General features: G+C 44.0%; 1 protein-coding gene across 8 annotated transcripts in view; it reads left to right on the forward strand.

Moving 5' to 3' along the window:
• NPAS2 (neuronal PAS domain protein 2) overlaps window positions 1-26095 on the forward strand; it is a 98055-nt gene that overhangs the window by 26615 nt on the left and 45345 nt on the right. For 5 of the 8 annotated variants that reach the window (XM_015277677.4, XM_015277679.4, XM_015277680.4 and 2 more), the window contains exon 2: window positions 22117-22170. In XM_015277677.4, the coding sequence (XP_015133163.1) occupies window positions 22117-22170 (54 nt within the window). Of the gene's footprint in view, window positions 1-3327; window positions 3427-22116; window positions 22171-26095 lie in introns of those variants that run through there. The other 3 variants (XM_015277682.4, XM_015277683.4, NM_001030542.3) reach the window with 2 other exon arrangements.

Here is a 26095-nt window from a genome sequence, read left to right on the forward strand (position 1 = left end):
AGATGGATTTGTGTCATATGAATTTATGCATTTTGACCTTAAACCTGCTTATATAGCGTCTCTGAATCTTAGGAACCCGCTTGCTAATGGGTCAGTAATAGCAGCACTCTCTGTTTCCATCTTTCTAGTTATTTACTCATTAATTTTACTGCTTTAGAGATATGTCAACTAGCCAGAAACGTCAAGAAGCACTTTGTGTGCGTTACAGCTCTGTCTTTAATACTAGGCCTTTCTGACGGTGTTCAAATGCCAGGATTTTTTCTCTTTTTCTCAGAAATATATCCTTTTTTCCCAGACATACATCTAGAGAATTTTCTATGCGCAAACAAAATTAGGCATAATACTGTTCTGATTCATACAGAGGTAAATAAAATCTAGTCTTAACACGAAACATGGAGGTATTTCAGTTTTTCCTTAAAGGGGAGAAAAGCTGAGGAAACTGTTATGTTTTATACACGAAGGCATTCCCAGAAAACGTAAATCTCTGGGCTACATCAGGGAGTGTAGAGGGCTATATGTGCTGAGGTGGGAGCGTGCATGAGGAGTGGGCAGCAGCAGCAGCCATGGAGGGTACAGCAGTGGGACATGTAGCATCTCTGGAAACATTTACTTTTGGGAAGTTTTTGCCCCTTAAAAAGAAAAAAAAAAGGCATTTGCATCTGTGTTCTCCTAAACACGCATCTCTGCTGTCTTTCAGGAACAGAAAGAATCTATCTGAGCTCTTTGTCATGGTCCCTCCTTTTATTTTACATCTGCCAAGGGGCACAGAGTCATCCTCCCTTATCATCTAAAACATGGTGAATGCAAATCAGCATCCATTGCAAGCTCAAGGTAGTTTAGAAGGGAAAAGAACAACTTCCATGGCAACTTTGTCCTGCAGGATCCCTCCAATAAAATCTTGTATAAAACTCCAGGGGAAGCTGCTACAGCATCATAGCATTTGTTTACCTAGTCCTTTCTAAGCTTTTTGCCTTTCTGCTCTTTCTGTTAAGGACCAGCTTATCACTCTCATTTGTTTCCTTCCAAAAAAGGGCAGAATCATGCCCATGTTTGCATCCAGGGAGCATCCAGCGTGGCTTAGTGAGAGGATCTTAGAGCAGTTCTGTTGCTGACTGGCTTCTGGTGCATAGAGCAACTGTTTCAGGAGGGCTTTGGTTTACACCAGAGACTTGCAGCCAGCCAGCAGAAGCCCATGCTGTGCTGCTTCTGCTCTGCCTGTGCCCTCAGCACCAAGCCTGAAAGCCATGGGCTGCTCTGAAGTCCCACATCTTCCCTAGTCGCTCTGCTGTGGCACAGCCTTGCGACTCCACAAGGTCAGCAAGGAGTCAGTCTCCACCTCCCTGTCGCTGAACGTCAAGCCTCAGAAAGCGGGACAGGCAGAGGGGGTCATTTGCTCTTTGCGCTATCCTATTGCTTTGTTAGCATTTAGCGTGCCTCTGAAGTAGGGCTAAATGCTTTATTATCTCCCACATTTCCTGAGGCTGCATGTTCCAGTGACGGCATTTGCCACTCACCTGGCAGGGGATCAGACACGGGCGAGAGAAGCAGAGCTTGAATTAGATATTGCATCGACCAAGGTGCTCAAGTTGCTTGTGTGTGCTTGGGTAATGACAATGCTGAGGATAGTGGAGAAGAATCCCCCAGGAACAGAACATGAACATTAATTATAGGGGGGAAAATGTATTATTAACATCAGACCGCACACTACAGGAGATCCCAGTGTGACTATTAAAGGAAATTAATTACCACCTCTCTTTACCTTTCAGATCAACTCTTCTTTATAATGAGAATAATTCCTTCTTTGTTACCACTGGTATTATCAGCTGCGTGAGAACGGTTTTTCCTGGTATTCCATTCACTGGCATTGTGTATCTGTGTAGCTGGAAAATAAATATTTGCAACCGATGCATTGCATTCCCTCTGAGGGGGAGTCCCACAAGCCCAGGCTCGGGCTCTGTAAAACAGATCGGCATGCTGAAATACTGCTTCCTCTGCACTGATAAGTGTGAAATAGCATCAAACTCATTCTCTGTGGCAAAACCAGGAGCGGGATTTAGGAGGTAGTACAGGAGACCTCTTTTCCATTCCCATTCCTCTCTTTACGTCAGAGTAGATGAAAGCCAGGAGATACTCTTTTTTAAGCTAATCCTGCTTCACAAACCCTTTCCCAGATCACCAGTGTATTTCCCAAATACATCTTGTGTAATCTCACACAATACATTTTTGCTGGTAAAGTCAGAATTGAGGTCAAAACTGGACTAAAAGAAAACTCATTACAACTTCAACATCCGTAATCCACCCTGAGGAGAGAGATGAATGCAGCCAGCAGGCTATGCGTGCATTGTTTCCATTGTGCTCTTGATTAACTTATAATTCGCAAGTGAGGGAGTGTGAAGGAAACTACTGAGTGATGGAAGGTCACCAATTCCAAGAGGAAATAAACGATATATAGGCATCCCATTCATCACTTTATTTGTGTAACGTCGTCTTGGAATCTGGCCCTCTAGGGTAAAGCCCATTTAAAATCTTCTCACATTTTGCCAAGACAAGGCTGGAAGCTTGTGTAATCTTAGTGACAAAAGAATCATATAGAAAATCCACATAATCCCAGGGCTGCCAGCACCTTTTTTTCTTGAAGAGGCCACTAATTCCCCAAATTCTTCCTGGCTGTCCTTGGATAGAGGCCAGAAATGCTCGTGATTCTTTCAACCCCACATGAAGATCTGCTATCATCCTATTATTTCCAGGTAATAACAATCCGATGTGCTGCTGTATGGTTCACCTTTGCATTCCAAGGAGCATCAGCTTCTCAGAAAATCCTCATTACAGGCGTGGCTCTGATTAGTGTCAGGTTCCCTAGTTCTGATATCAAGAAATATTTGAATGCGTGCATGATCTCCTCTCCTCATCCATAATTGCACCCTCAATTTTTACACGATAAATTTATTAATGAGCAAAAGCTGTACAGCAAAGAAATGGCATCAGTCGCTCCCTTCATTTGTAGAATAGCAGCTACCCCTCAAATAAGCAACAAACTCCTGAACCGGTAGCTTCCTTTATCACACTGAAATGGAAGCAGTATAACAGTAGCTGGTCTAAATGTGGAAATAGAGATCAGCATTTGTATTGGACATTTGTAAAGGCTGTAAGAGTTTGGCTAAAATAAGAATTAAAAACAAAAACTGGTTGGTAAAACAGACGTCTGTGCCAGACAGAGAAAAGAGCTGTGCATATATGCCCAATCTGCTTCTACTGTTAAAGTAATATTATAGCAATAGGACAGCTAGACATGATTGAAATGCTCTCACACTTTATTTTCTTCCACAGTTTATTGCAGAAATAATAAACACACTGTGCTGCACAGAGTCAAATTGACGCACGTGATCTTCTGCATTATTGGTGGCTAATACGATTGCTCTGGAGCAGGTCAGTGCACATTCTCACTTTCAGTTACTTTGGACAAATGCAAACTAAGTGTACCGTGAAAAATTTCATCACATAACATGGCGTCCAAAAGATGATGTATGTCACTACTGTGATATTTTTATTATGCCTCAGAGAAAACCCATTTTAATGCACAGCTGCAAAAAGAATCACAGGTTTTAGGGGAGAAAAGATCCAGAGTAACTAATGTGGACAAGCATTTTCTTTCACGTATACCAGCAGAGCTGCAAAAATGCATGAGACGGGACATCATCTGCTTTTCTCCACATACAATTGTTTTTTTCAGTGGGAGATAGGATTGAATTAAGTCTTATCTCTGGATTTTGTAGCAGTACCTGTGAGAAAGGTAGTGAGTTGCTAGATAGAGAAATAAGAGAAAGCTGTAGCATGCACACGGGATCTTGAGGCATGGAGGAATCGAAACATAGCATTAAAATGAATTCTTAAACTCTGCTGAGAGTTTTTTTTTTGTTCAGCCTGCTATGCAACAAATAGAGGAGTCATGGTACGACAACAAAATCTTCAGCCCAATTGTCACATCCCTAGGGTGGCTGGAGCTGTAGGTAGTGAGCACATTCCTTGTCCTAAACGTGATTCCTCATTAGCAGGAAACTTGTCTGTGGAAGGGCAGCAGCTGCTGCTCTCGCTCCTTCCAGCTCTGCTGTAGCGGCCTGGCATACAGGGCTCGGCCATAACTCCAAGCCAGGTTTACAGGGCTTTAGCCCCTTTTCTTTCAAGGTCTTGCTGCTGCTTCTTACTGATGTGAGAGCAGAGTGGCCTGGTCTCTCTCTCGGTGTTGTGGAGAGGGCAGAGCAGCCTGGTCTCCCCCTCAGGGCTGTGAGTGAGGGCAGAGAGGCCCAGCCTCCTCATCCCAACTGGGCACCAAAGGAGGCCAGGCTTGGATGGGGCGATGCCGTAGGAGGAGGAGGGGAGGAGGAGGATCTCCCTGGTGGAGGGGGGGGGATGTCAGGGCAGGCTGAACAGCTTCACAGACTCCAGAGTGGGACAAAATCCAGACTGAGCCAGAGATAATTGGTTTGATAGTCTAAGAATAAGGAAGCAGCAGATGTCTTTGAATGCATGATAAGAGCAACAGGTCAGAGACTTGGCTCACGGTGATTAGGTTTTGAGAGAGCAGTAGAAGAAGCCTGTCTTCAGAAACTTGGCACAAAGCTACAGTCCTTTTTTGAACATCTCTTTGGGATGACAACGTGTGATCCTTCTTTATTTTTTTCCCCCTATGGTTTCCACATGAGAGTGTCTGTTGCGGTCTTCACTTAAGCCCCTCAGGAGCAGACCAGAGAGGGAAAAGTATCTGGATCTATGAAAAGGATAATACAGGAGAAAGTATCAGAGAGCCTCTTTTTCCCAGAGAGTCGTCTTAAGTGTGCCTTACCATTGACTTAAATATAGATTGATATCCATGGCATAATCTGTGCAGTTCCTAGCAGCACCTGCATTTCTTTCAAGGTTTCTCACCCACACTTCGCCCAGCCTGTTATTTCTTATCCTATCTGACAAAAAACCATCCTAGCAGCCAGGGAATTGGAATGCAATGGAAAATAGCTGAAAACTAGCAATGAATTTAGGAGCAGTGCTAACCATTTGGAGATTTATTCTCTTTTTTTTTTCTTCCTGGATAATGGGTGAGTTAGAACCTTTCAATATTTCAAAAAGGGAGCAGTAGAAAATATCCCTGGGGACAGGCTGTGTGAGCTCTGATCCTGTATCTGAAGTCCAGCACCAATATTTTCTCTAATGAAAAAAGTAATTCATTCAGCTAAAAGAGAGTGAGTTTGACTTTGAAAATTAAAATCAATGCTTTAATTCAATACGCATACAATTACCAGCTGTCAAATGGCATGTAATGCACTTTTACTTGGGGAAATAAAAACACCACCACAAAAGACCAGAAAGGAGGCGTCTGACAAATGTTAGGGTTTTCATAATGGATATTCTTGGTGTTTTTGAAGGCAACGCTGCGAAGTTAAGCATCACAGATGACAGAACATTATGCAGAGGGCATAAAAGGACCACTGGTGTTTTTCAGAACACATATCACTGCTTCTTGTAATGTTCTGTTGTCACAAATATATGGTGATTAGCTATTTATCAGAGTGAAAGCACATCGTAAAACATTCCACATATCATTGAGTTTCTAATAATCTGTGTCACTGTAAAGATTAATACATTAAGTCAGTCCACATAACTTCATAAAATATGTTCCTCTGCCAAGATTTGTGTTGGCTTTGGAAAACAGTGGATGAAATGGGAACATCTACTTTTGTTGTCTGGTCTGTGAAATTACAGTCTCGTTTTTTTCTCTCTGGGACAACACTGTTTTGAGTAATAAGAGTGTCCCCAGTAGTGTTGTCAGCATGGGAAAACCCCACCTGCCTGCTTTACTAATACAGTCCTACTTAGTCTATATTTTGGGATATGACTTACCTGCATCGAAGCCTTGCAAATCCTTTCACCATGTTAAGGCACACTGAAGACCAGCCCTGCATATCAAGGTCAATATTTTCAATTTTGAGTGCGACAGTTCGGCACTGAAATCCATATGTAGTCATCTAAGTACCTTTCTAAACACCTACAGGTTCTTCAATTTCAGTGATTTATCACTACCTGTGTTTCCACCAATCTTTCCCCAGAGCCCCACGGTGTCTAAGAATACACTGGAAGTTGTATTTTATTTGAAAGATAGCTCATGTAATTACCATTTCTGGGGGATAAAAAAGGAGGAAAAAGAAAGGAAGGAAAGAAAGATACGAGACGGCCTTAACATTGCAAACGGGAAATTGTTTCGAACCACAGAAAACATCTGAAAATCCATCCACATATTCATGCAACTTAGACATACCCCCATCACTAGCTTAAAAATCTCATGTTTAAAAATGTCGCCCCGAGCCCACTCAGAAATGCATGATTCAAAATGAGATTGGTGATGAATCCAAAGGAAATAATATTACCTTCTCAGGTTGGAGTGTGACTGATGACGTGCAGCCCCAGTTCAGTGGGGAAGGTAGGAGTTCATTTAGATTGATTTATTAATGTTTTTCACAGCGTCAGTAAAACGCTTGATAATTAATGGCAGAGAAATATGAGTTCAGCTAAAATCCCCCATAAATTAAAAGTATTTAATTTAATAGTAATTTAGAGGATTTTGCAAAGTGCCAGAGCAAGATAACTGCATTTGCAGAGGAGGCAAGATTGAGAGAACTGCCTGCTGGACTGATGCACATAATGCATCTTTATAGCCACGCGATTCACCATTCAGCAGCAATGCTACTATCCTTCCCATCAATATTGCCATGAAGCGAGAGAAAAAAAATGTATCAGGAAAAATGTTCTCTCGCATTTCATTCTTTGCTCTTTAGCTGACTAAAAATTTACTGCACACCTCACAGTACAGTTTAGGACTCGGCATTATTTCTCGGGGTAATGTCAGTTTTAAAATAGCCTGGAATTAGACTGTGGACAAATTGAAGCTGTTCATTCCAGTAAAACATTTCCGAGTTAGGAGGAGATATGTGAAGCCTTTTAGTGGCTTTCTTATTCCAGCTCCCTTCACCAAACCTAGCTCGGACCCTTTTGTCCACCTGAACAGCAGCAGCTAAACTCCATCACTCCATCTCCTTATGGCCCATACGTACACTGAGCTTTATGTGGCTTGGCAGTGCTCACAAGTACCCAGACACACATCTCCAACGCATGCAGCGTGTTACTCATGGCAGTGCTCGTGCGCAGCCTCTGACCCACGGACCAGGTCCAGGATGAGGAAGGGGAGTGGGGACAGAGTTGGCTTGCAGATGGGAGGAGTTGCTGGCTTGGGGTGCCGTGGGGAAGGAGATACAGGGCAGGGAGGAGATCAGAAAACCTGTGGTTGGATTCTCAAAATGTGTATCCCAGCCATTTTGGCTGCCAGAGGTTGGAGCAAGAAACTTGTGTTTCTTGACAGCAGGTAGGTTGGACATCAATGGGGCAACATGTAAAAGGGCGAGTGATGTATAGGCAGATGTGCCTTGCAAAAGTGCTCGTTAAAATTTCTGTGTCATCTTCACTAAGGGAATAGAGAGCATTTCACTTAGAAAATACAGGTTTTATTTTTCCTGTCCTGTGTCCTTAAGGGTGAAGTGACTGAAAACAAAAGGTGAGAGTTTCCAAAGGAGAGAACTACAGGGATGGGACTGAGATTTGGATGAGGATTGCCCTCTTTTTCCGACACCCATTTGAAAAAGCTCTGCTCTGCTTTGAGGGATTTGAGAGACTCCTTGCTGCCAATTTTAGGAGTACTGGAACACGTTCAATCATAGACAGAAAGGATAAAGTGTACTTAATTCTCTGCACTTTGGGCTGGTTTACATTGGCACAGTCTGAAAGGTTTAGAGTTCTGAAGTTTACACATTCACAAAGTCTTGGTTTTCAGATGTAACATCATGTCCTTTTTTTTTTTTCACTTGAAGTAGGAAACAATAGGAACCATCAGAAAAGTTTTTTCAGGAGCTTGCCTTTTGAAGGATGCAAAGCCAGGTGAACGGTGGGAGGGAAAAACACCCGAGGGGAACCAAATATTGCTCTGATTTAATTAAAAAAATCCCCATATCCAAATACCTCCATAATAATTTGGCAGTAGGATGTATGAAAATAAAGTGAAGTGCTGTCGTATTGGATTTTATACTACTTTTGTCATAGTTTCAATAAATTACTATCTTTTCTGCTGACACTAAAGTTGCTACTGTTTCTATAGACACCCTCAAGACTGCTTGAAACCCAGCAGACAAGGGCAACAACAGCATCCCCGTGACCAAAAATGCTGATCCATCTCATAACAAAGGCTTTTCTCCTGGTTTCCTAATAATGCCATCAGGATACCATTTTTTGTGAGGATTTTAGGGACTTCCCTCTTTCTCCCCATCTGAAGCCATAGCCCCGTGACTGCCTCTCCCAGGTGTTTTGCGTGAGTCTGGGAGCCAGGGGGATCTGACCCATCAACCATCAGGGCTCCCTGACAGTTGCTTCCACCTCTTTTCTCCTTTTTCTCTTTTTGCTTCTTTTCCTTCTACATTTAGCCGTCCTATACGACATAGTTTTGGTGGCACTGGGTAACTGTGTAAGCTAGCAAGCCTACACTGAGCCACATTCCTGCTTCTCTGCTTGTTCAAAGCTGGATCAGGTATGCTGACAAAAGCTAGAGTCACGGTAGAAGGGAATCATAGAATCACAGAACAATAGAATCCTAGAATGGCTTAGGTTGGAGGGGATCTTAGCTCCAACCCTCCTGCCATGGGCAGGGTTGCCAACCTCTAGATCAGGCTGCCCAGGATCCCGTCCAGCCTGGCCTTGAATGCCTCCAGAGATGGGGCTCCCACAGCCACTCTGGGCAGCCTGTGCCAGTGCCTCAAGACCCCTCTGAGTAACAACTTTCTTTGAAATATCTAACTTAAATCTCCTCTCTTTTAGTTTAAACTCATTTCCCCTTGTCCTGTCACTATCAGATTATGCAAAAAGTTGGTCCCCCTCCTGCTTGTAAGCTCCCTTCAAGTTCTGGAAGGCCTCAATGAGGTCTCCCAAGAGCCTTCTCCAAGCCAAACAAGCCCAGCTGCTTCTGTTTCTCTTCACAGGAGAGGTGCTCTAGCCCTCTAATTGTCTTCATGGCCCTCCTCTGGGCCATAAAGCTCCAACAGCTCTTCATCCTTCTTGTGCTCGGGGCCCCAGGCTCATACATAGTACTCCAGATGGGACCTCACAAGGGCAGAGCAGAGGGGGACAGTAACCTTCCTCTCCCTGCTGTCCAGGGATGCTGATGCAGCCCAGGATACAGTCGGCCTCTTGGGCTGCAGGCACACTGCTGGCTCATGTGCAGCTTTTCATCCATCAGGACCTCCAAGTCCTTCTCTGCAGGGCAGCTCTCAGTGAGTTCTTCTCCCAGTCTGTACTCATTTCTGAGATTGCCTCAAGCCAAGTGCAACACATTGCACTTGGTCTCATTGAACTTCATTAGATACTCATGTGCCCACTTTTCAACCGTGTCCAGGTCCCATTGGATGATGTCTCTTCTTTCTGTTGTGTGAACTGCACCACTCAGCTTAGTGCAGTCAGCAAACTTGCTCGTCAGCAAACTTGCTCAGGGTACACTCAATCCCACTGCTTATGTCATTGATAAAGACGCTGAAGAATACATACACTATAAAGTATCTTACTTTCTGCAAAGTAGCCAGTGCTGATTTTTTTAGATTACCTGTGAAAATCGTGGTATGCTGAAGGCGTTCAGGTCCTATTTTTCCATCTGTGGTGCTTCAGCAATGGCCATGGCACTGTGTTTGAAATGAAATGCTATTCAGCATGAATAGAGATCTGTCTTTTTTTGTTGTTTGGTTGGTTTTTGGTGGTTTTTTTTTGCCTTGTGATTTTTACCCCTGGTAATTATGAATGATATGTAAGAACGTGCAACAATTCAGGCTTTTTGGGACACACACCTAGTGTGTCGGTACCAATATATGACACAGATGGCAAATAAAACAGCACGTCAGCCTGACATTCTGATAGCAAATTTGCTTGCAAGTGGGAGGGGTAAATGCACATTCAGAACTGAAAGAAGCACCCATCATAGCCAAAACACGCTTTCCTACCAATATCATTTGGCACAGAAAAGATCTGTTATTTTGCAATTCTAACTTTCACAGTACGTGAGCATGAGGTGAATCAGCAGATCAGTACTTCACTATGGTTTTCAGAGTGCCTTTATTCTTTCTTTTCAAAGTTAATATCTGGCAGAGGCATAATTTGATGCTTTGCTATAGGGCTTTTAATGACTTCTCTGTTTCTGGAACACAGCAGCTGAATGAATATGCTAACATTTAAATGCACTTTATACTCTCTGGGCTATATCCTGCATTTAGCCTGTGTTCAAGAGGACATTACGTTCAGACATTCTGAAACCTCTCTTCCCTTTTAGTCAGTAGGGAGGGTTTCCTGTAGAGTAAGAAGTAGGGAGATGCTTGAGTATGAATAAAAAACAGACACAAAAGCAGTTTTAGTTTGCTCTCATTCCTCCATTTCATCAGCTCAAAGCTGTTCTTATGCCGAACAGCACTGGGTCACCAGAATGCATCCTGGCTAAAAAAATTCAAGTCTGACGATGTATTTTCTTGCATAGGAGCCACAGGAAGATATCTTATTATTTGGGGCCAGATCCGTTTTAATGGATCCAAAATAACCCGATTCAGGACCAACTATGTATCTAAATTAATTATTTCAGGTGCTGCATTTATATTGAATGCACAACTTCAGCTGTAAGATCTGTTGTCTTAAGCATTGCTCAGGATCCCCCTTTTCCAAGCAGCACCCCTCAGAAGAGTTGGCTGGCAGGAGGCTCTGCCCTGGGCACCCCATAAAGCAGCACTGGCTGCCTCATGAGCTCCCCGTGCAGCACTGCAATGCCACGTCACGCAACACAGAGCTGTCTCACCACAAAAATAGAACATCTATCAATTACGGTTGAGGAGACAAACCTTCCTACAAAATACAGACAAAATCCCTTGCCACTGCTGACACCGATAGCAGGAAAAGAGAAACAAGGTGCAGTAGCGACTGACGAATTGGAGAATTTCCCATGCAGGAAGACAGTGTTGCCCATTAAAGCTGGATTTGCACTGTAGAACGGTTATGCAGAAATTTCTGCTGGTACTGTACAGGCTGTAGTCTGTTCTCTTCTCGTCTTCTTTTTTTTTTGTTGTTTTTTTTTGTTTTTGCTGGTTTTCGTTGTTGTCATTTTTCATCATGCTGACCTGTAAGAGTTATCATTACCCAAAATAAATGAACAAAGGACAGGAAATGTGATATGTTCAGCGCAGTGAAGCTGTGAATTTTTTCTCTCTTAGCATTTTGCTTTTCAAATCACTGTACTCCCAGTAGCACAACAAAAATCATTTGCTTTAATGCAATCGCTAATAACGATGGTATCAACACAAACCTCTGTTTGTTCATATGTTGAGCTCATTGAATAAAGAAGCTTATCATTTATCTGTGTAGAAGCTTTTAATTAGTTTTCTGAATTTACTCCAGAGATTAATGGGCAGATAATATTTAATATATGCTTTATTGTTTTCATTTCTTTATAGAGATATCTGAATTTGTATGCTGTCCCACCTTTGATCTTTTATTCTCTCTGTGTTAGTAACTGAAATATTTGTCTGCAATCAGATTTATAAAGAATTCCACCAGCCCACTGCAACTGGGTGGTGGTGGGCAGTTTGTAATGTCGGACACAGAAAGTTCTACTCTAAGCCACGCTCAGAAAAGGCCATCTGTACTGGTGTCACTGGCTGGTACATTTCAAGATTTCCAGCAGCTGGATGGGTAGGCTCACACACCAGAATAGTGAATGGTTTGCAGACTTAGGCATTCCTTTTTTACTGAGATTTCTTTCGACCTTTTCTCCCAGCTGCCTCCTTTTGCCCTGGTCCTGACTGTCAGGTATGGTGCGCAGCTTAGCAAAATAAGAGGAAACAGATGTATCAGACTTCAATAGTAAATCATACGTCTGTAGTGTGTCTGCCTCACTGGCTTTGGCCAGTACCAGCTGTATTCATGGAACAGGTGACACACTTCAGAGCATGCTGTTTGAAGAACTTCATCCATGGGCAGAGCTCCACTGGCTCCTTGCAGCAGTGCCATGGAGTGTGGTGGTGGGGTAGAGTGGTTGTGGTTGCCAACAAGGTGCAGGTGGGTTCCTCATGGTAGCTGGGCTCCTCTGAGTTTCCATGATGAGAGCAGTGAGGTGCTGGTGCAGCTGCCCAGAGGAGCTGTGGGTACCCCATTCCTGGAGGCACTCAAGGCCGGGTTGAATGGGGCCCTGGGCAGCCTGATGTACTGAGAGATGTCCCTGCCCATGGCAGGGGGATTGGAGCTAGCTGATCTTCAAAGACCCCTTCCAACCTTAACCATTCTATGATCCTATGATGTCTCCTTCCTGCCACATGTCTGGCCACTGCAGCACTGCTCCTGAAACTTGTTGCTCTCCTCTTCACCCACCCTCTCATTGCCAGGAAGAGAATCTGAGCCTAAGATGCTGAGCTGATGTTATTTCTTGTGTCTTGGGAGAAGATGCATATTCAAAGTGCAGATAAAAGGGAATGGAAACCCTAAGTAAACAACAGCGCATCATTTTTATTTAAAACTGTCCTATGTAAATATAAAGTTCAACATTATGGGTTCGTTGTCCCAGTAGGAGAAGGATTAAAATGCTTATTAATGGGATTTAAAAGCAAGAGTTCAGTTATATTAGCTACAAAAATATAATTATCATAATTAAGATTGCAAAGCACTAATGAAGCTCTTTAATAATTATCCTTTTTCCTCAGAGATTAATTTTGTAAAACCTGATTTGAATTTTACAACATGCTGGAGAAACTTTCTTGGTGTAAAGATGGGAACCACTGGTAGCAGGAGAGGGCTGAGCAGCAGCACTTGGCACATTGGTGGGATGTGCTGGCGCCAGGGCTCAGCCTGGGCTGGGAGGGACTTGTGGTCACAAATGCATTACATGATGCAAAACACGGGCACAGCCTTGATCTGATGCTGTGTCTGAACTCTCGGTAGGCTTACAGACTTGGGCATGAAACTATGGGACAGCAATGTGAGAGCATTCAGTCACAAAGTCCTTGCAGACAGGCAGACCATGAGTCTCTGGACTCTTTCTCTCTAGGCTTAGGAGCGCCCAGCCAGACTCTGAGCTTGATCTTGTCAGAGGTGACCTTAAAACCCTTTAGCTTACATGATTAACCTGCAAGAGAGACCGCATGTGGTATAGGGCAATAGCCTGTATGGTCACAGGCTTACGAGGTCCCTCCCGAGAGATGAGAGAGACAGCAAATTCTCAAAATTAAATGACAACAAAGTGTCCGTTTAAAAATATCTCCCCAAAACAGATTTTCATGATTCATCTCCCTAGATGATTAAATATTTAGTTCTGCTGACAGGAATATGATAGTTACTATAGAGCAGAAAATTTAGTGCAGTGTGTGAGTTATAAGCAGATATGTTATCAAGCTGTTAACACAAAAGTGATGGGATTATTGGTGTTGATATCTGTATTTCTTTATATTGTGCAGGGATTTTTTTTCCCCTGTACAGCAGCAGATTTAGGGCACAGCTTTGCATTTTCTCAGGACAGGGAAGCTCTTGCTTCTTGCATGCTCTGCGCAGTAGTGGTTGTGTTTTGTCACAAACCTCCCACCTCCAGCCCCCATCAGTGGCAGAGCAGCTGAGTCCTCCGTGGTTGTCACCATGCTGGGACAACTGTGAGGATGGGGAAGGCCAAGAAAAGCACTCACTATCCAGCTTGAGTCTCAGGCTTCACTCTGTGGAGATGGGCCTACCAGGAAGCAATCAAGGTGCCACCAGGGCGGGGAAAAGGCAAGGCCGCCAAGAGAGGACATACTTTCACCTCAGGTCCTGCTCAATGGAAAGAGAGCTGCCATGTGTGTTTAAGTACCTAGGCCTAGAGAGAAAGTGAAGTTTCATTTAGTTTCTGGCGTAGTTTCGCTTTCCTGCTGAAATCTCCACAGAAACACATGGCCTCAAATTTCAGCATCTTAAGTGTGGAGAAGACACCATCAAAGCCAGTGTAAATTTTGACAGCACTGTCAGAAATTCACAAGTCCCTTCTGAAGTAAATTTCTCCACTGTTAGTAAGGTTATACCCAGGCCCAGAGCCTTTGAAAGAAGAGTAACTTGGTTCCTTGAGAGCCATCCCTAAATAGTTAATAAACAGACAAAAGTGGGGGGAACGAGACCAACCTATTTCAGCTTCTGGATATTCTGCTTTACACCGTAGTGCAACTGTAGCCTGTTTAATTGGATGGAAAGGATTAGAAGGATCTTGTCAAGGCTATTGCTGCTGGGAAGAAAAAATTAAAAAAAAAGGCAATGACTTTGACAACAGTCCCATCAAAAAAGACTGATGTGCTGTTTGTGTCAGTGCTTCCCAGTTAGTTCGTGCCAAACAGCACAACAATCCTTGAGAGCTCAACAAATAAATCTTCAGAGTGTTATATTCACATATGCTGCCAATTTGCCTGTTTTGGCTAAGCGTTTGACCGTCAGGTCATAGGTCAGATGTTAGATTGTTCTACTGATTTAAATATTTGCAGGAGCAAATAAACTTTAAGGGATTTTTACAACTGAGAATACTTTATAACTGAGACCATCTTCCTTCAGGGGAAGGTTTCAGAACTAATAATCACAAAATAATCTGCGTAGCTCTACCTGTACGTTTAGGCCTGGATTTTGCAAAAACATAAGTACGTGGGGGACTTCTTACAGCAGTATAGAGTTAAGCACATGTTAAAATCTTTGTACATTTGGGGTTTCTGATACTGTGAGGATTAAAGTTTTATAAATACCTAAAACAGATTAAGAACACGAGAAGCAGAGAGAGAAAAATACATTTCTTTTACTGTTAAGGGCCTTTCTCATGACAGGACTTTTTCTTCTCTCTCTTTTTTTTTTCTTCCTAATTCCGTAATAAAGTGAATATTCGTTTACATTGATGTCTAAAGATGACGTGACAGATGCATGACATACAGTGATGCAGTGTTAAAATGTGTACCTCATGTTCTTCTCTCCTTGATGGCAGGTTTGTAAAGCAGGAATGATGTCAGTGTAGAGGAGACAGTGCACAAGGTATTGGTAGCACAGAAGAGAAAAAACATTAAAATGGATTTGAAGAATATATGTAGGAAATTATTCGGGGAGCACGAGGATGTTCCTGGTAGTAGCCAGCTGAGTAGATCCAGAACCAAAGGACAATTCATGTTGGAAGGGACCACAGTCAGTCTCTAGTCCAATCTCCTATTCAAAGCATGACAGCTCTGGGGTCAGGCTGTGTTGCTCAGGGATGTCCTGTCTTATCAACCTCCAAGGATGGGAACTGCACAGTCTCTCTGGGCAGTCTCCATCACTGCCTGACTGTCTTCATGGGGGAAGTTTCTCCTCTCTTCTTTCAACTGATGCTCATGATTTCTTCCTCTCCCATCCTGCATTGTCATGAGGAGCCTGATTCTGGCTCCTCATCAACCCTCTGTAGATTCTGGTGGGCCTGATAAGTGTCTCAAAGCCATCTCTTGTCAGCAATGAACCATCCCAGTTCCTCCATACTCTCCTCATGGGGAAGTGCTTCAGGTCCCACCAGCCTGGGGGCCCTCTGATGAATTCCATCCAATCTTTTCTGTGTTGAGGTGTCCAGAACTGGACAGTCCTACCCTAGACATGGTCTAACAAGTGCTGAGTCTAACCAGGAGCTGAAGTAAGGCTGACTGGCTTGTTGTTCCCTGTTACCTTGTGGTTGATTTTGCGTAGTTGTTGTTGTTAAAGATGGGCGTATCGGCCTTTCTTCAGTAATCAGGAACCTCCCTCAGTCTCCACAGTCTCTCAGAGATGAGAGGGATCAGCCTAGTGAGGACAGCGGCGGATCTCCCAGTACCTGCAGAGGCAGCCTATCAGGCCCCACCAGGTTGTATGGGTCAAGTTGCCTCAAGGTTCTTTGAGTTCCTTGAGCTGACCCCCAGCTGTTGCTGGTCCTTCTGCTCCTCCATGATCCTGTCTCTAACATAAAGTCCTGGGTGACCTTGTGGCGGAAGGCTAGGACGAAGGCATCAGTATGTCAGACATATCTTTCAGTATCTAAAGGGGACTGTAAGTAAGAAGGGGGCAGTCTTTAGCAGGGTCTGTTGTGATAGGACAAGGGGAAATGGTTTCTAACTGAAAGAGAGGAGATTTAGATTGGAGATAAGGAAGAACTTCTTTTACAGTGTGGGTGGTGAGGCACTGGAATGGCTTGCCCAGACTTATAGTAGAAGTCCCATCCCTTGAGTCAGGCTGGATGGGGCTCTGAGCAACCTGATGGAGCTGTAGGTGTCTCTGCTCATTGCAGGGATTTGAACTATAAATAACCTTTAAATGTCCCTTCCAACTCAAATCATTCTATGATTCTGTGATCCCCTTGCTGTCATTAATCCACCCACCCATCCAGTTTTGTAGCAGTCCTTCCTTATTCAACTACTGTGGTATTGCAGAACAAGCTCTTCTTGTTGCCACTGATGTTCTCTCTAAGTGTCAACTGTAGGTGAGCTTTGGCTTTCCAGATACCATCCCTACACACCCAGTAAAGTCAGTACAGCAAGACAGTAACTCCAGTGGATGATTTACCATCTCCTGCCACGTTGCTCATGCACAACCTTTGACAAAAATCAGGCTGTGCACCCTAGTTTTCTAAGTCCTGTTTTTCCTGAACTTACAGTAGTCACACACTGCACAATTCTGCATAGTTTTGTAAGAAGGGAGGAATACACATATGCCAAACCAGTCATGATATAGCCTTTAGCTGCCCCGTGCCTCAGTTTCCTTGTTAAAACGCGCCAGTCAATTCCATTCCACCATCCCTGTTTTGCCATATCCCTGCTTCTGTACGTGTGTTGCCCTTCTGTGAAGGGGCTGTCCTTCTCCCCAGAAGAACAGGCTTTCCCTCGTGAGGGCCATGTGACAAGCCCAGGTCCCACTCTGCAGGAGAGCAGGCTGTGAGCAGACCATGGCAATCACGTCCTCCGTTCATCACACGCAGCAATGTTACCGAACTGACCTACTTTTCCCGTCCGCCCACGGAAGGCTAATCCTGTTTAGCATTGCTGGAAGGGGACGGGCACGCGGAAAAGTGCTCGGAGTTATACAGATGGCAGTCTTTGCTGATTAATGTTAGTTTAATTTGTTTGCCTTTCTGTTTGCAGCTGTGTGAGGGGAGAGCAGCGTGGGGCTGAACCCGGGGATTCACTTATCCTGTTCACTGAAGTCTGAGTGGCATTAGCCATTCGGTAACAATCATAATAAGGAAGATAACGAGCATGCACGTCCTGATCTCCGTCAGGGACGCCAGGATCTGCACAAACTTTACGCCTTGCTCGCAAGCTAGAGATAAAGGATGCCCTGCGCTCACCCTGGCTGCCCTCCCTGCAGCACTGCGCTGCTGGCATCAGCTGTGCTCCTCCTGGCTCAGACAGATGCAAATGATGCCACACCTATAGGGGGCTCACACATCCTGCACCCTGACATCAAACTGCCACCAGGGCAGCAGGAGAAGCTGTCAAACAGCTGGCAGCAATAGGTGCAACACTTCTGATGGACAGAAAAGAATACCTTTTCTAACTAAATAAAGAATAAGAGCAGAGTACGGTGTGAGCCCTTACTTCTCCTCATTATAATTTCATAACACTCAGTTGCATTACCTGTGAGCAGTCCCTGCCAACCCCAGTTTGGAAGAGCGGAGCATTAATTTCTGTCAAATTACATCATTTTCATTGTCTGCATTTGGATTCTTTTTTTAATGTCTGTTCTGCTTTAAGCCAGTCACCACGTAAGGATTCTCTGTAAACATATGTGTGAAACGTGGAGAAGCCCATAGTTACACGAGGCCCAGTATTTCCTCCAAAAGTTTCCTTCTTTTTTTCTTTTTGTGTTGGGTCTTCTTTGGAAACCTATAAACAACCTCTTCTCCAGTGCAAACAGAATGTAATAAACCACCGACTAAAGGAAGACCAAATTGCGTGCTGTCAGGCAAAGGCAGTCGTAGCTCTAAACCCAGACTCATACCGTGCTGCTGGAGTTCTCCTTTGATCATAAAAATAGTGATTCCCATAAAGATTGCAGCATTACATGACCTCTGGTAACTGCAGACTGCCTCTCTGCCGCTGAAAAAGCATAGCGCCCTCTCAAATCACAATCTATATCATGAGGAAAGTGAGCTTGTCTTCTGAAATTGTATTCAGTCTATTCTGTTTACATTTTCGTACACCAGTTTGGATTGGTAGGGGTGTCCTGTTCTGTTATTTAGCTATGGATTCTGTGTGTTCTTGTAACAGCTCAGGGATATCCATCTAAAAAGTAAATTTGGAGAGTTACATTACATTTGTCTGTGAATCTCTTGGTTTATTCCGATTGGTGCTTATATGAATCCTTCCTGTTTGTATGCACCATAGCTGTCACAGTGGGATGTCCCAGTGCTTAGTCCATGTCAGAGGAACACAGAACAAGCCATTTTAAATGTTCAGATGGTCAGTTGTTGCCTGTGACCCCTCGTTTCCCATTTGAGGTTGGATATTAGGAAACGTTTCTCCTCACAAAGAGCGGTGAGGCAGTGGCACAGCTGCCCAGGGAGGTGGTGGAGTTACTGTCCATGGAGGTGTTGCAGAACCGCGTGGATGTGGCACTGAGGGACGTGGTCAGTGGGCATGGTGGGGTGGGCTGCTGGTTGGATTGGATGATCTGAGAGGTCTTTTCAACCTTAATGATTTGCAGTTCTTTCTCTTTTCCTCCCAGCAAAAGAAAGGAAATATGCCACTTTTCAGCCCATGCTACCTCCTATTAGAGCTCTGCCATAACTGAGAAGGGAGTACAGCTGCTAGTGCTGAGCCACAGCACTGCTCCCCACTGTAGGCAAGCACCCTCCAAACCCATGCTGTGGAACACCCATGGGGCAACCCACCATGATAGAGAGGAAAGGGGAGGAAGAGCACAGCCTTCCCCCTAAGCTGCCTGGTGTGGGGCTGGTGCAACACAAGTGCTGTGAGTACCCACCAGGCTTCCACAGACACAGCCCTGGGCCTCTGGGGGAGATTTACGTCTCTGTCTTCGTCATTATCAACAGAGAGATATAATTCAGCTGAATTAACCGAATGGTGATTGAAAATTCCTGTTAAATGTCAGGCTGATTTGTAGGAGCTGAGATTAGCTCGCCACGTGGCAATTTACTGAGAAACCAACAGCTGCTTGCTTGTATTTTGAGTGTCAGTCATGTTACAGGATATCCTCGTGAGCAGCAGTAGGACAGGAAGGAACCAACCTCCCCTACACAGAGAAGTCCAACTCACTGAAAAACGCGCTTCCAGCATAGCATGAGGTGATCCTGATCAGGGCCAGAGGAATTTTACAGTGTGAGCTCTGTGTCCACTGGGAAAACGGTGTATCAGAATAAACACATGCAGTCTTTCTTCTGGGGAGTCCCTGCAGAGAGCTGGCACCATCCCTCAATTACTCCTTTCCCAAGCAGCTGGTGGCTGTATGAATGAATGGGGGAAGATGTGTGTGCTGTAATTCCCCATCTGATGACCAAGCCAGGGGTGCATGGTTTAGTTTCCTGGATTCCCCATTTCGCCACTAGCTGAAGAAGCACTCATTTTGAAAAAATAGAGAAGAACTAAAAGGATAGCATACAAAATAAAATATTTCTATACATGTTGTAATGACCTGGAGTCCTGGTGGTGGATTTACGGCTTGTCCAGACTCCTCCTAGTAAGGGAAGCCCTCTGGCAGACCTCAGCAGCCCAGGGGCAGGAAGAAGCATGGTTTGCTACAGAAGGAACCTGGCTACCAACCTGCTGTGCAAGTCCTCAGCTAGCAACGAGCTGACCCTGCATGTTGGAAGCCAGGCAGCAGTTCCAGATTCTGCTGTTTCAATTTTATGGAGAACAGTAATTTCATATGGTACATACGTACCCGCAAATGCTGTTAGCAACGTTTATGATGCTCTGGAGATTTTGCCGTGTGAGCAAACAGAAGTAAAATGACAATTAGATATTGTCTAACAGTAGGGACAGCACAGCGGGTCCAGAATTTCATGTTAGTCAGTGAGAAACCTTGCTTACTGGAGTCTGGCTGTGAATTGCTGTATGGGTCTAGCCAGGTCCCTGGCAGAGCAGGCCAGTCAGACCTGTTGCTTTCTGATGAGGGTAGGGTCTTCCCTGCAATGTAATTCCTTGACAATTCATGCACTACAGCTATAGGAAGCCACTTCCCAGAGGACCTCTGTGCCTTGCAGAAGCAGATGGGGCTGAGTAGCACCTATCCTGATGCACCATCTATCCCTACCCAGAGCTCTAGTCCCCACGTTCCTGCTTTCTGCTGGGGATCTGCTGCAAACAGAAGAGCCCCTGGTGCAGCAGAGGAGGATCTTGATTCAGAGAAAACCCTCTGCTGACACTGCCCTGTGTCTCATGTCATGTCCTAGATCATAGAATCAGAGAATGGCCTGGGTTGAAAAGGACCACAATGATCATTTAGTTTCAACCCCCGTGCTATGTGCAGGGTCGCCAACCATCAGACCAGGCTGCCCAGAGCCACATCCAGCCTGGCTTTGACTGCCTCCAGGCATGGGACATCCTTGGGCAACCTCTTTGGGCAACCTGTTCCAGTGTGTCACCACCCTCTGAGTAAAAAACTTCATGCTGTGCAATGGAGCCTTGTGAGCAAAGCTCTAGCAAGGGAAGACAAGAGTCCTAAATGCCAGCCCTTGCTGTACTGCTGATGCCTTCTTTGCTGTCCAGTGACATAGCTGGGCATTGCAGATTCAGCAAGTGAGCAAATGACAGTAAAAAAGCACTGAGTTTGTCATCACATTTTTGCTTGAATTATATGAAAATTCCCTCGTTGGGCTGACAGCCCCATTTTGGCACTCGGTGAATAATCACCCATCGGATCTGTAGAATGCTGGTAAATAAAATCTAACTGGGACTATAAATTTTCCTGGTCTAAAATATGGACTGTGCTATGGCTGACTTGCCTGTTTTCAAAGCCAAAGAAATATCTGAGAGAAATAAATAAATAAATAAGTAAACACCCTAAAAACTACATCATGCCATTTATTTTCTGTATCACAGAATCCAGCAATTTAAATTTGCCAGCCCCTCAGCCTTCACATTTTCTATTTATGCTGCTCCATCAACACATTGAGTCCCGTGAAGCACCAGCTTTACCCTCCAATCAGTGACCCGTAGCTTTAATTCCTCCTTCCTCTTAGATCTGATAAAAAATTGCAGGGTTGTTCCGTGTTCTTAGCTAACTGTTGAGTAATGAGCAGGTGGAACAGGACTGCGAAAGTGCCACTGACAGAAGGAGGGAATTTATCCTCTGTTCTTTCTATTGATAACTTTCTACTCCTGATTTTTAATATGGCAGTTTGGAAACAGGCACGTTCCTGTGTGACTCATAGGTGGAAAATACCACGGGCTTAAATAATGCGCAGCAATTAACTCTCCTCCTCCCCTCCCCAATGTTACTCATGTCCTACATTTTGAGGAAACATGAAATGGAAAAGTTGCTGATTTTTGCGAGTGCTATCGCTGCGTGTCATTACACTCTGCCTTTGGAAAAGATGCTTGGGTCAGCCCAGCAGTGTGGTGCTGCCCATTCAGTAAATGGGTGCAGCGAGGGGCTGGATGGAGGAAGCATTTGGGGGGGAATATGGGAGCACCTCCAATGCCTCCTCAACTTGCTCTCAGCCTGGGGCTCATCCGGCCTGCAAGCTGGCAGAGAGCATCCTCAAGACCGAAAATCCCCTGAGAAATGTCTGTTTCTGTACAGTGCTGGCGCACAATGTTGTGCCTGGGAGCCTTGATCCCTGGCTGCAGCCCCTACAGCTAGTGTGACGCTGAGGAGTTATGCTGCCTGCGATGGATGTTTCTTAAAATCACGGGCTGTGGCATAAAGCACTGCTGACACATTTATCTGACCTGGATATCATCGCTCTGTTATTAGAATGAAATAGCGTGACTCTGAGATTAACCTGAAAGTAGAGCTCACAACGTGACGATTCATAATGGTTCTCTTGCATTCCTTCCACAGGAAAAACTGCTTAGACAATCTAATGGATGAAGATGAGAAAGACAGGGCAAAGAGGTGAGCACTTTTCCTTTTTGAACTCTCTTTAACTCTCAGTGAGCTTGATGGTACTTGTTGCTGCAGAAGCTGCTTTGTCTGTGATCAATTAATCTAAAAGAAGAGAGGAAAAGAAAGCCAAGCCCAACCTGAAAAGCTGCCATATCACAGAGTGCAAGTCCTGGACACCCTGTAAGAGGAAAATAACTTACCAATGTTTCCTGTAGAAATGGCCAAGAAAGCAGAGGCATTGGTTGTTTTTTTCACGTTAGTGCAGAGCACGAGGCCTAAAGAACCTACAACGCAGTCCTGCTGCTGTAGCACATCATCATAGCTCTCAGCGTGTATAAAAATGCGCGACTCTCTTTTTACAAGAAGCATATTGCAAAGGAAAAGGAACTTTAAAAATGTGTTGGTTTTTTTTTTTTTGTAATATGATGGCCACTTGCTCATCAATGCCTATCTCACGGTGATGAGAACACCCAGAAGTTACCTTCATAAGAGAGAAAGGCTGCTCAAAGTGCTGTGTCAGCCCTAAAGTGGCAGAAGCATTTATTTCCATATATTCTTTGCTCCACGATGAAGTCTCAGCTGATACGTAGGCAGGAAATTGTTGCGAGCACTTTGTGGGCAGGGGAGGGCTGTGCTTCAAGGCAGAAGAGCCGTGCAATAAAACGCTAATAACTGTCCAATCTGGCTGGCATCTGCAGTGTCACAAAGGCTGTTGGAAGGCATTTATTTATTTTTTTTTCTGGAAGCATTATCAATACTGCAGCCCGCAATCTAATTGCTTGAGAGGGAGCCTCCGGTTGCATGCATTTCTTTCCCCTGGTTCCCCCTAATGAGAGTAATTTCCAGTCCAGGCACAACTAGTTGATCCAGTTTCATCTCTTTTGATTCCTTCTCATCTCCTTCCTTCCCTGCAGCCTTTTCTCCCCAATATAGGTCAGTACACGCTGCAGCCACGCTCAGCCGCTCTCCTTTGCTCCCTCCTCCAATGTATGCAGGGCTGTGAGGAGTCACCTGCTTTGCCCTTTGTGGGGTTTGGCTGATAAAATAGGGGCACCGTACAGCTTGTGGCTGTGCCGAGACATCCACAGAGAACACAGACACCTGCAGACAGGGTGGTCTTGGGGAATGGACACCTTCTGTCGCATCACATCACCAAACGATCTGTCTTTATAGTGCTCAAGGACCTGAGGAGTATAAGATGCAGGGACCTTGAGTCAAGGAGGTGGAGGGCAGTAGGCAGCCCACATCTAGCCGGTATCACCAGTCATCATGCTTAAGACCTCATTTTCCAGATATTAGCATTGTTGAAACAGAAATGCATTCAATGAACACACAAAGGACAAAAATAGAATTAGGCGTATCCTCACGATCGGCAATTGTCATCACCATCTGGTGTGATTTTCATGCCGTTTGTTCAGGGAGGAAGTTTTTGACATGCCCTGGGGCAGGCCTGCTCTAAGGTGGATGAAAGAAAAGATAACTTTTAAGATGTAAAGAGGAAATCACTTCTTTAAATTGCAGTTTAAGTACTTCTTGGTTTTTAGAAATAAATCTAAATTGGAAATTAAGTCTGAATTTGTGGAATCGTAGAATATCCTGAAGAGATCCACGAGGACCATTGCGTCCAATCCCTGGCTCCACACAGCACCAAGCCCTATGTCTGAGAGCATTGTCCAAACGCTCCTTGAACTCTGCCACTTGGGGCTGTGACTGCTGCCCCGGGCAGCCTGTCCCATGCCCACCGCCCTCTGGTGCAGACCCTTTTCCAAACCTCCCAGCCTGATCATAAGAAGTCACAGAAGTGACACAGAAGTCTACAGTTACTACAGTATACGAGAACCACCAAGATTCATTTAAAAGCTGTGTGGTTTGTTCCAAAGCTTTAAAGAAAGACAAATGTGGGAGAAGCCATTGGCTGAACATACTGCTCTTATGGAGATCAGAAGCTGTAATGTCATTTTCATTTTTTTGATGCTAGATTAAGTGTACTTGATTTTATAGATCTATTGATATCAAACAAAAGGTATTCTTTTTTTTTTTTCTCTTAACCCTTTTTCTTGTAGTTTCCTTTAACAAATAGAAAATTATATATATATATATGTATGTATGTATGTATATATATTTAGGAATCCAACTGAACTACAAATTCCAGCTAAAATCAGCTTGGAGTAAACCTTGAGACAACACTTAATAAATTCAGACTAGCAGTTGGCATTTTCCACTCCAATAAAATGCAAATTTAAGACTCCGAATTAAAGTACATGGTACAGCTACCTGCTCTGATGCATATGTAAGGTAATCCATTGGGCAGCCAAAAGAAATAATAGGAAATTTAGTGTAAAGTCACATTTCACTGTAGATCAGCATAGTGCAATGGCTGCTGGTCAGCAAGTATCAGCCTCTTTCTATGACCATAAGCAGCAAGAATGTGAGAATAAAAATGGCTGTTGAGAACACATTTGAATCGGTGGGTTTGATCTTTCTGAATTCAAGCTGTCCTGTATTGCCTCTAGCTGTATTCACTACAATTCCAGATTTTATTCATACTGCATCTCCTTCTTGCCCTTGGGTATGCGTATTTTTTGGAGTAGCGGGGAGGGAGGAGAACTGGGATAAGCGGTGTGGAATTAAGACTGTTTTGGCTTACTGTAAGTGATACGGCCTAGCAATGAAGTAAACAAGGCGAGGGAGTAATCTTCCAGGGGAAGTGATAAAACCTGCATTATTTAAGGCATTTACAACTGGACTGAACTAAAGCATTTACAACCATACAGGGATAGTTTAGATGACCTAATTGTGGGTTTTTTTTCCCTCTTTTTCCCCTTTTTATGATGTTACTGTGATCATCGATTCAGGTCTTGATAGAGTTCTGTCTGTTAAAGGAGTTTTTATGTTTCCTTTGTGAATAAAATGTCAAGTGTTAAAAATAGGTACTTTATATTTCTGTCAAAGCATCTTTATTTTGGCAAAGCAACACTTTCCCTATAGACGGCTGGTACTTTATTTTATTTTCAGGAGGATCAAGACCCTTTGAGCTTAAAATGAACTGAGGTCTGAATTATGAGAAAGTAAAATGTTAACGTTCTTTAAGTCCCCTTGAACTGTACAGAAATAGGATAAGGATGGAGGTTTTCACATCTTGTTCTGACAGCCTTTTGCACTGCAATAAGAACAGGCTGGAATCAGTCAGGCAGTATCCACCCAATCTCTCGTGCTCCAAGCTGTAAAATAATCAAACGTTGGCTTCTATCCAGTGCATCTCCAAGTGTGTTCAGGGTTGAGAGCAAGACAAACAAAAATTACCCAGCCCTCTGTTGGTAGTAACATCCAGAAGCCTCTGCAGTGATTTTTCTGCTGAAAATGTTTGTTGCCAGACTGGTCGTTGGGGGGATATAAATGCTGGGTTAAATTCTGCTCTCGTTTTCACCGGTGTGTGGACAGAACTCCTTACAAGGTACAGCAGAATTAGCTGGGATGAGACTCTCAGAAGGAGAACTGGCCTCTTGGCTTTGCTTTCCTGCCTACGTATAACCAGATTCTTAGATCTTTATGTCATTAATGAGGCAAATCTTGCCTGCTTGGTGACCTCTCAGAAGAACAAACACATCTTCTGGATCATGCTTATTTTAACATAGCTACAAAAGTCTGGGTGAAAGTCTTCATGTAGAAAGACTGTCATATTTTTGGGGAGCATTCAGAAACCTTTATTTGTGCATAGCTTCATATATGTTTAAAAAATAAATTAAGTACACAAGCTGAAAAGATTATCAACAGCTTAATGACAGCGTCATGAAGTTGCCAGAAAAAACCCAGATGAAATCAGGTCCCTTCTTCTGATGAGCTCTTCAAATACAGCAGAAGAAGTAGGCTATCTCTGATGAGCCAGCAATGGAAATAGACAGGACTGGCTGAGAGCTGTGGAGTCACCACTTCA

This window comes from Gallus gallus, chromosome 1 (genome assembly GCF_016699485.2).
Source record: "Gallus gallus isolate bGalGal1 chromosome 1, bGalGal1.mat.broiler.GRCg7b, whole genome shotgun sequence".
In the NCBI taxonomy this organism is placed as follows: domain Eukaryota; kingdom Metazoa; phylum Chordata; class Aves; order Galliformes; family Phasianidae; genus Gallus; species Gallus gallus.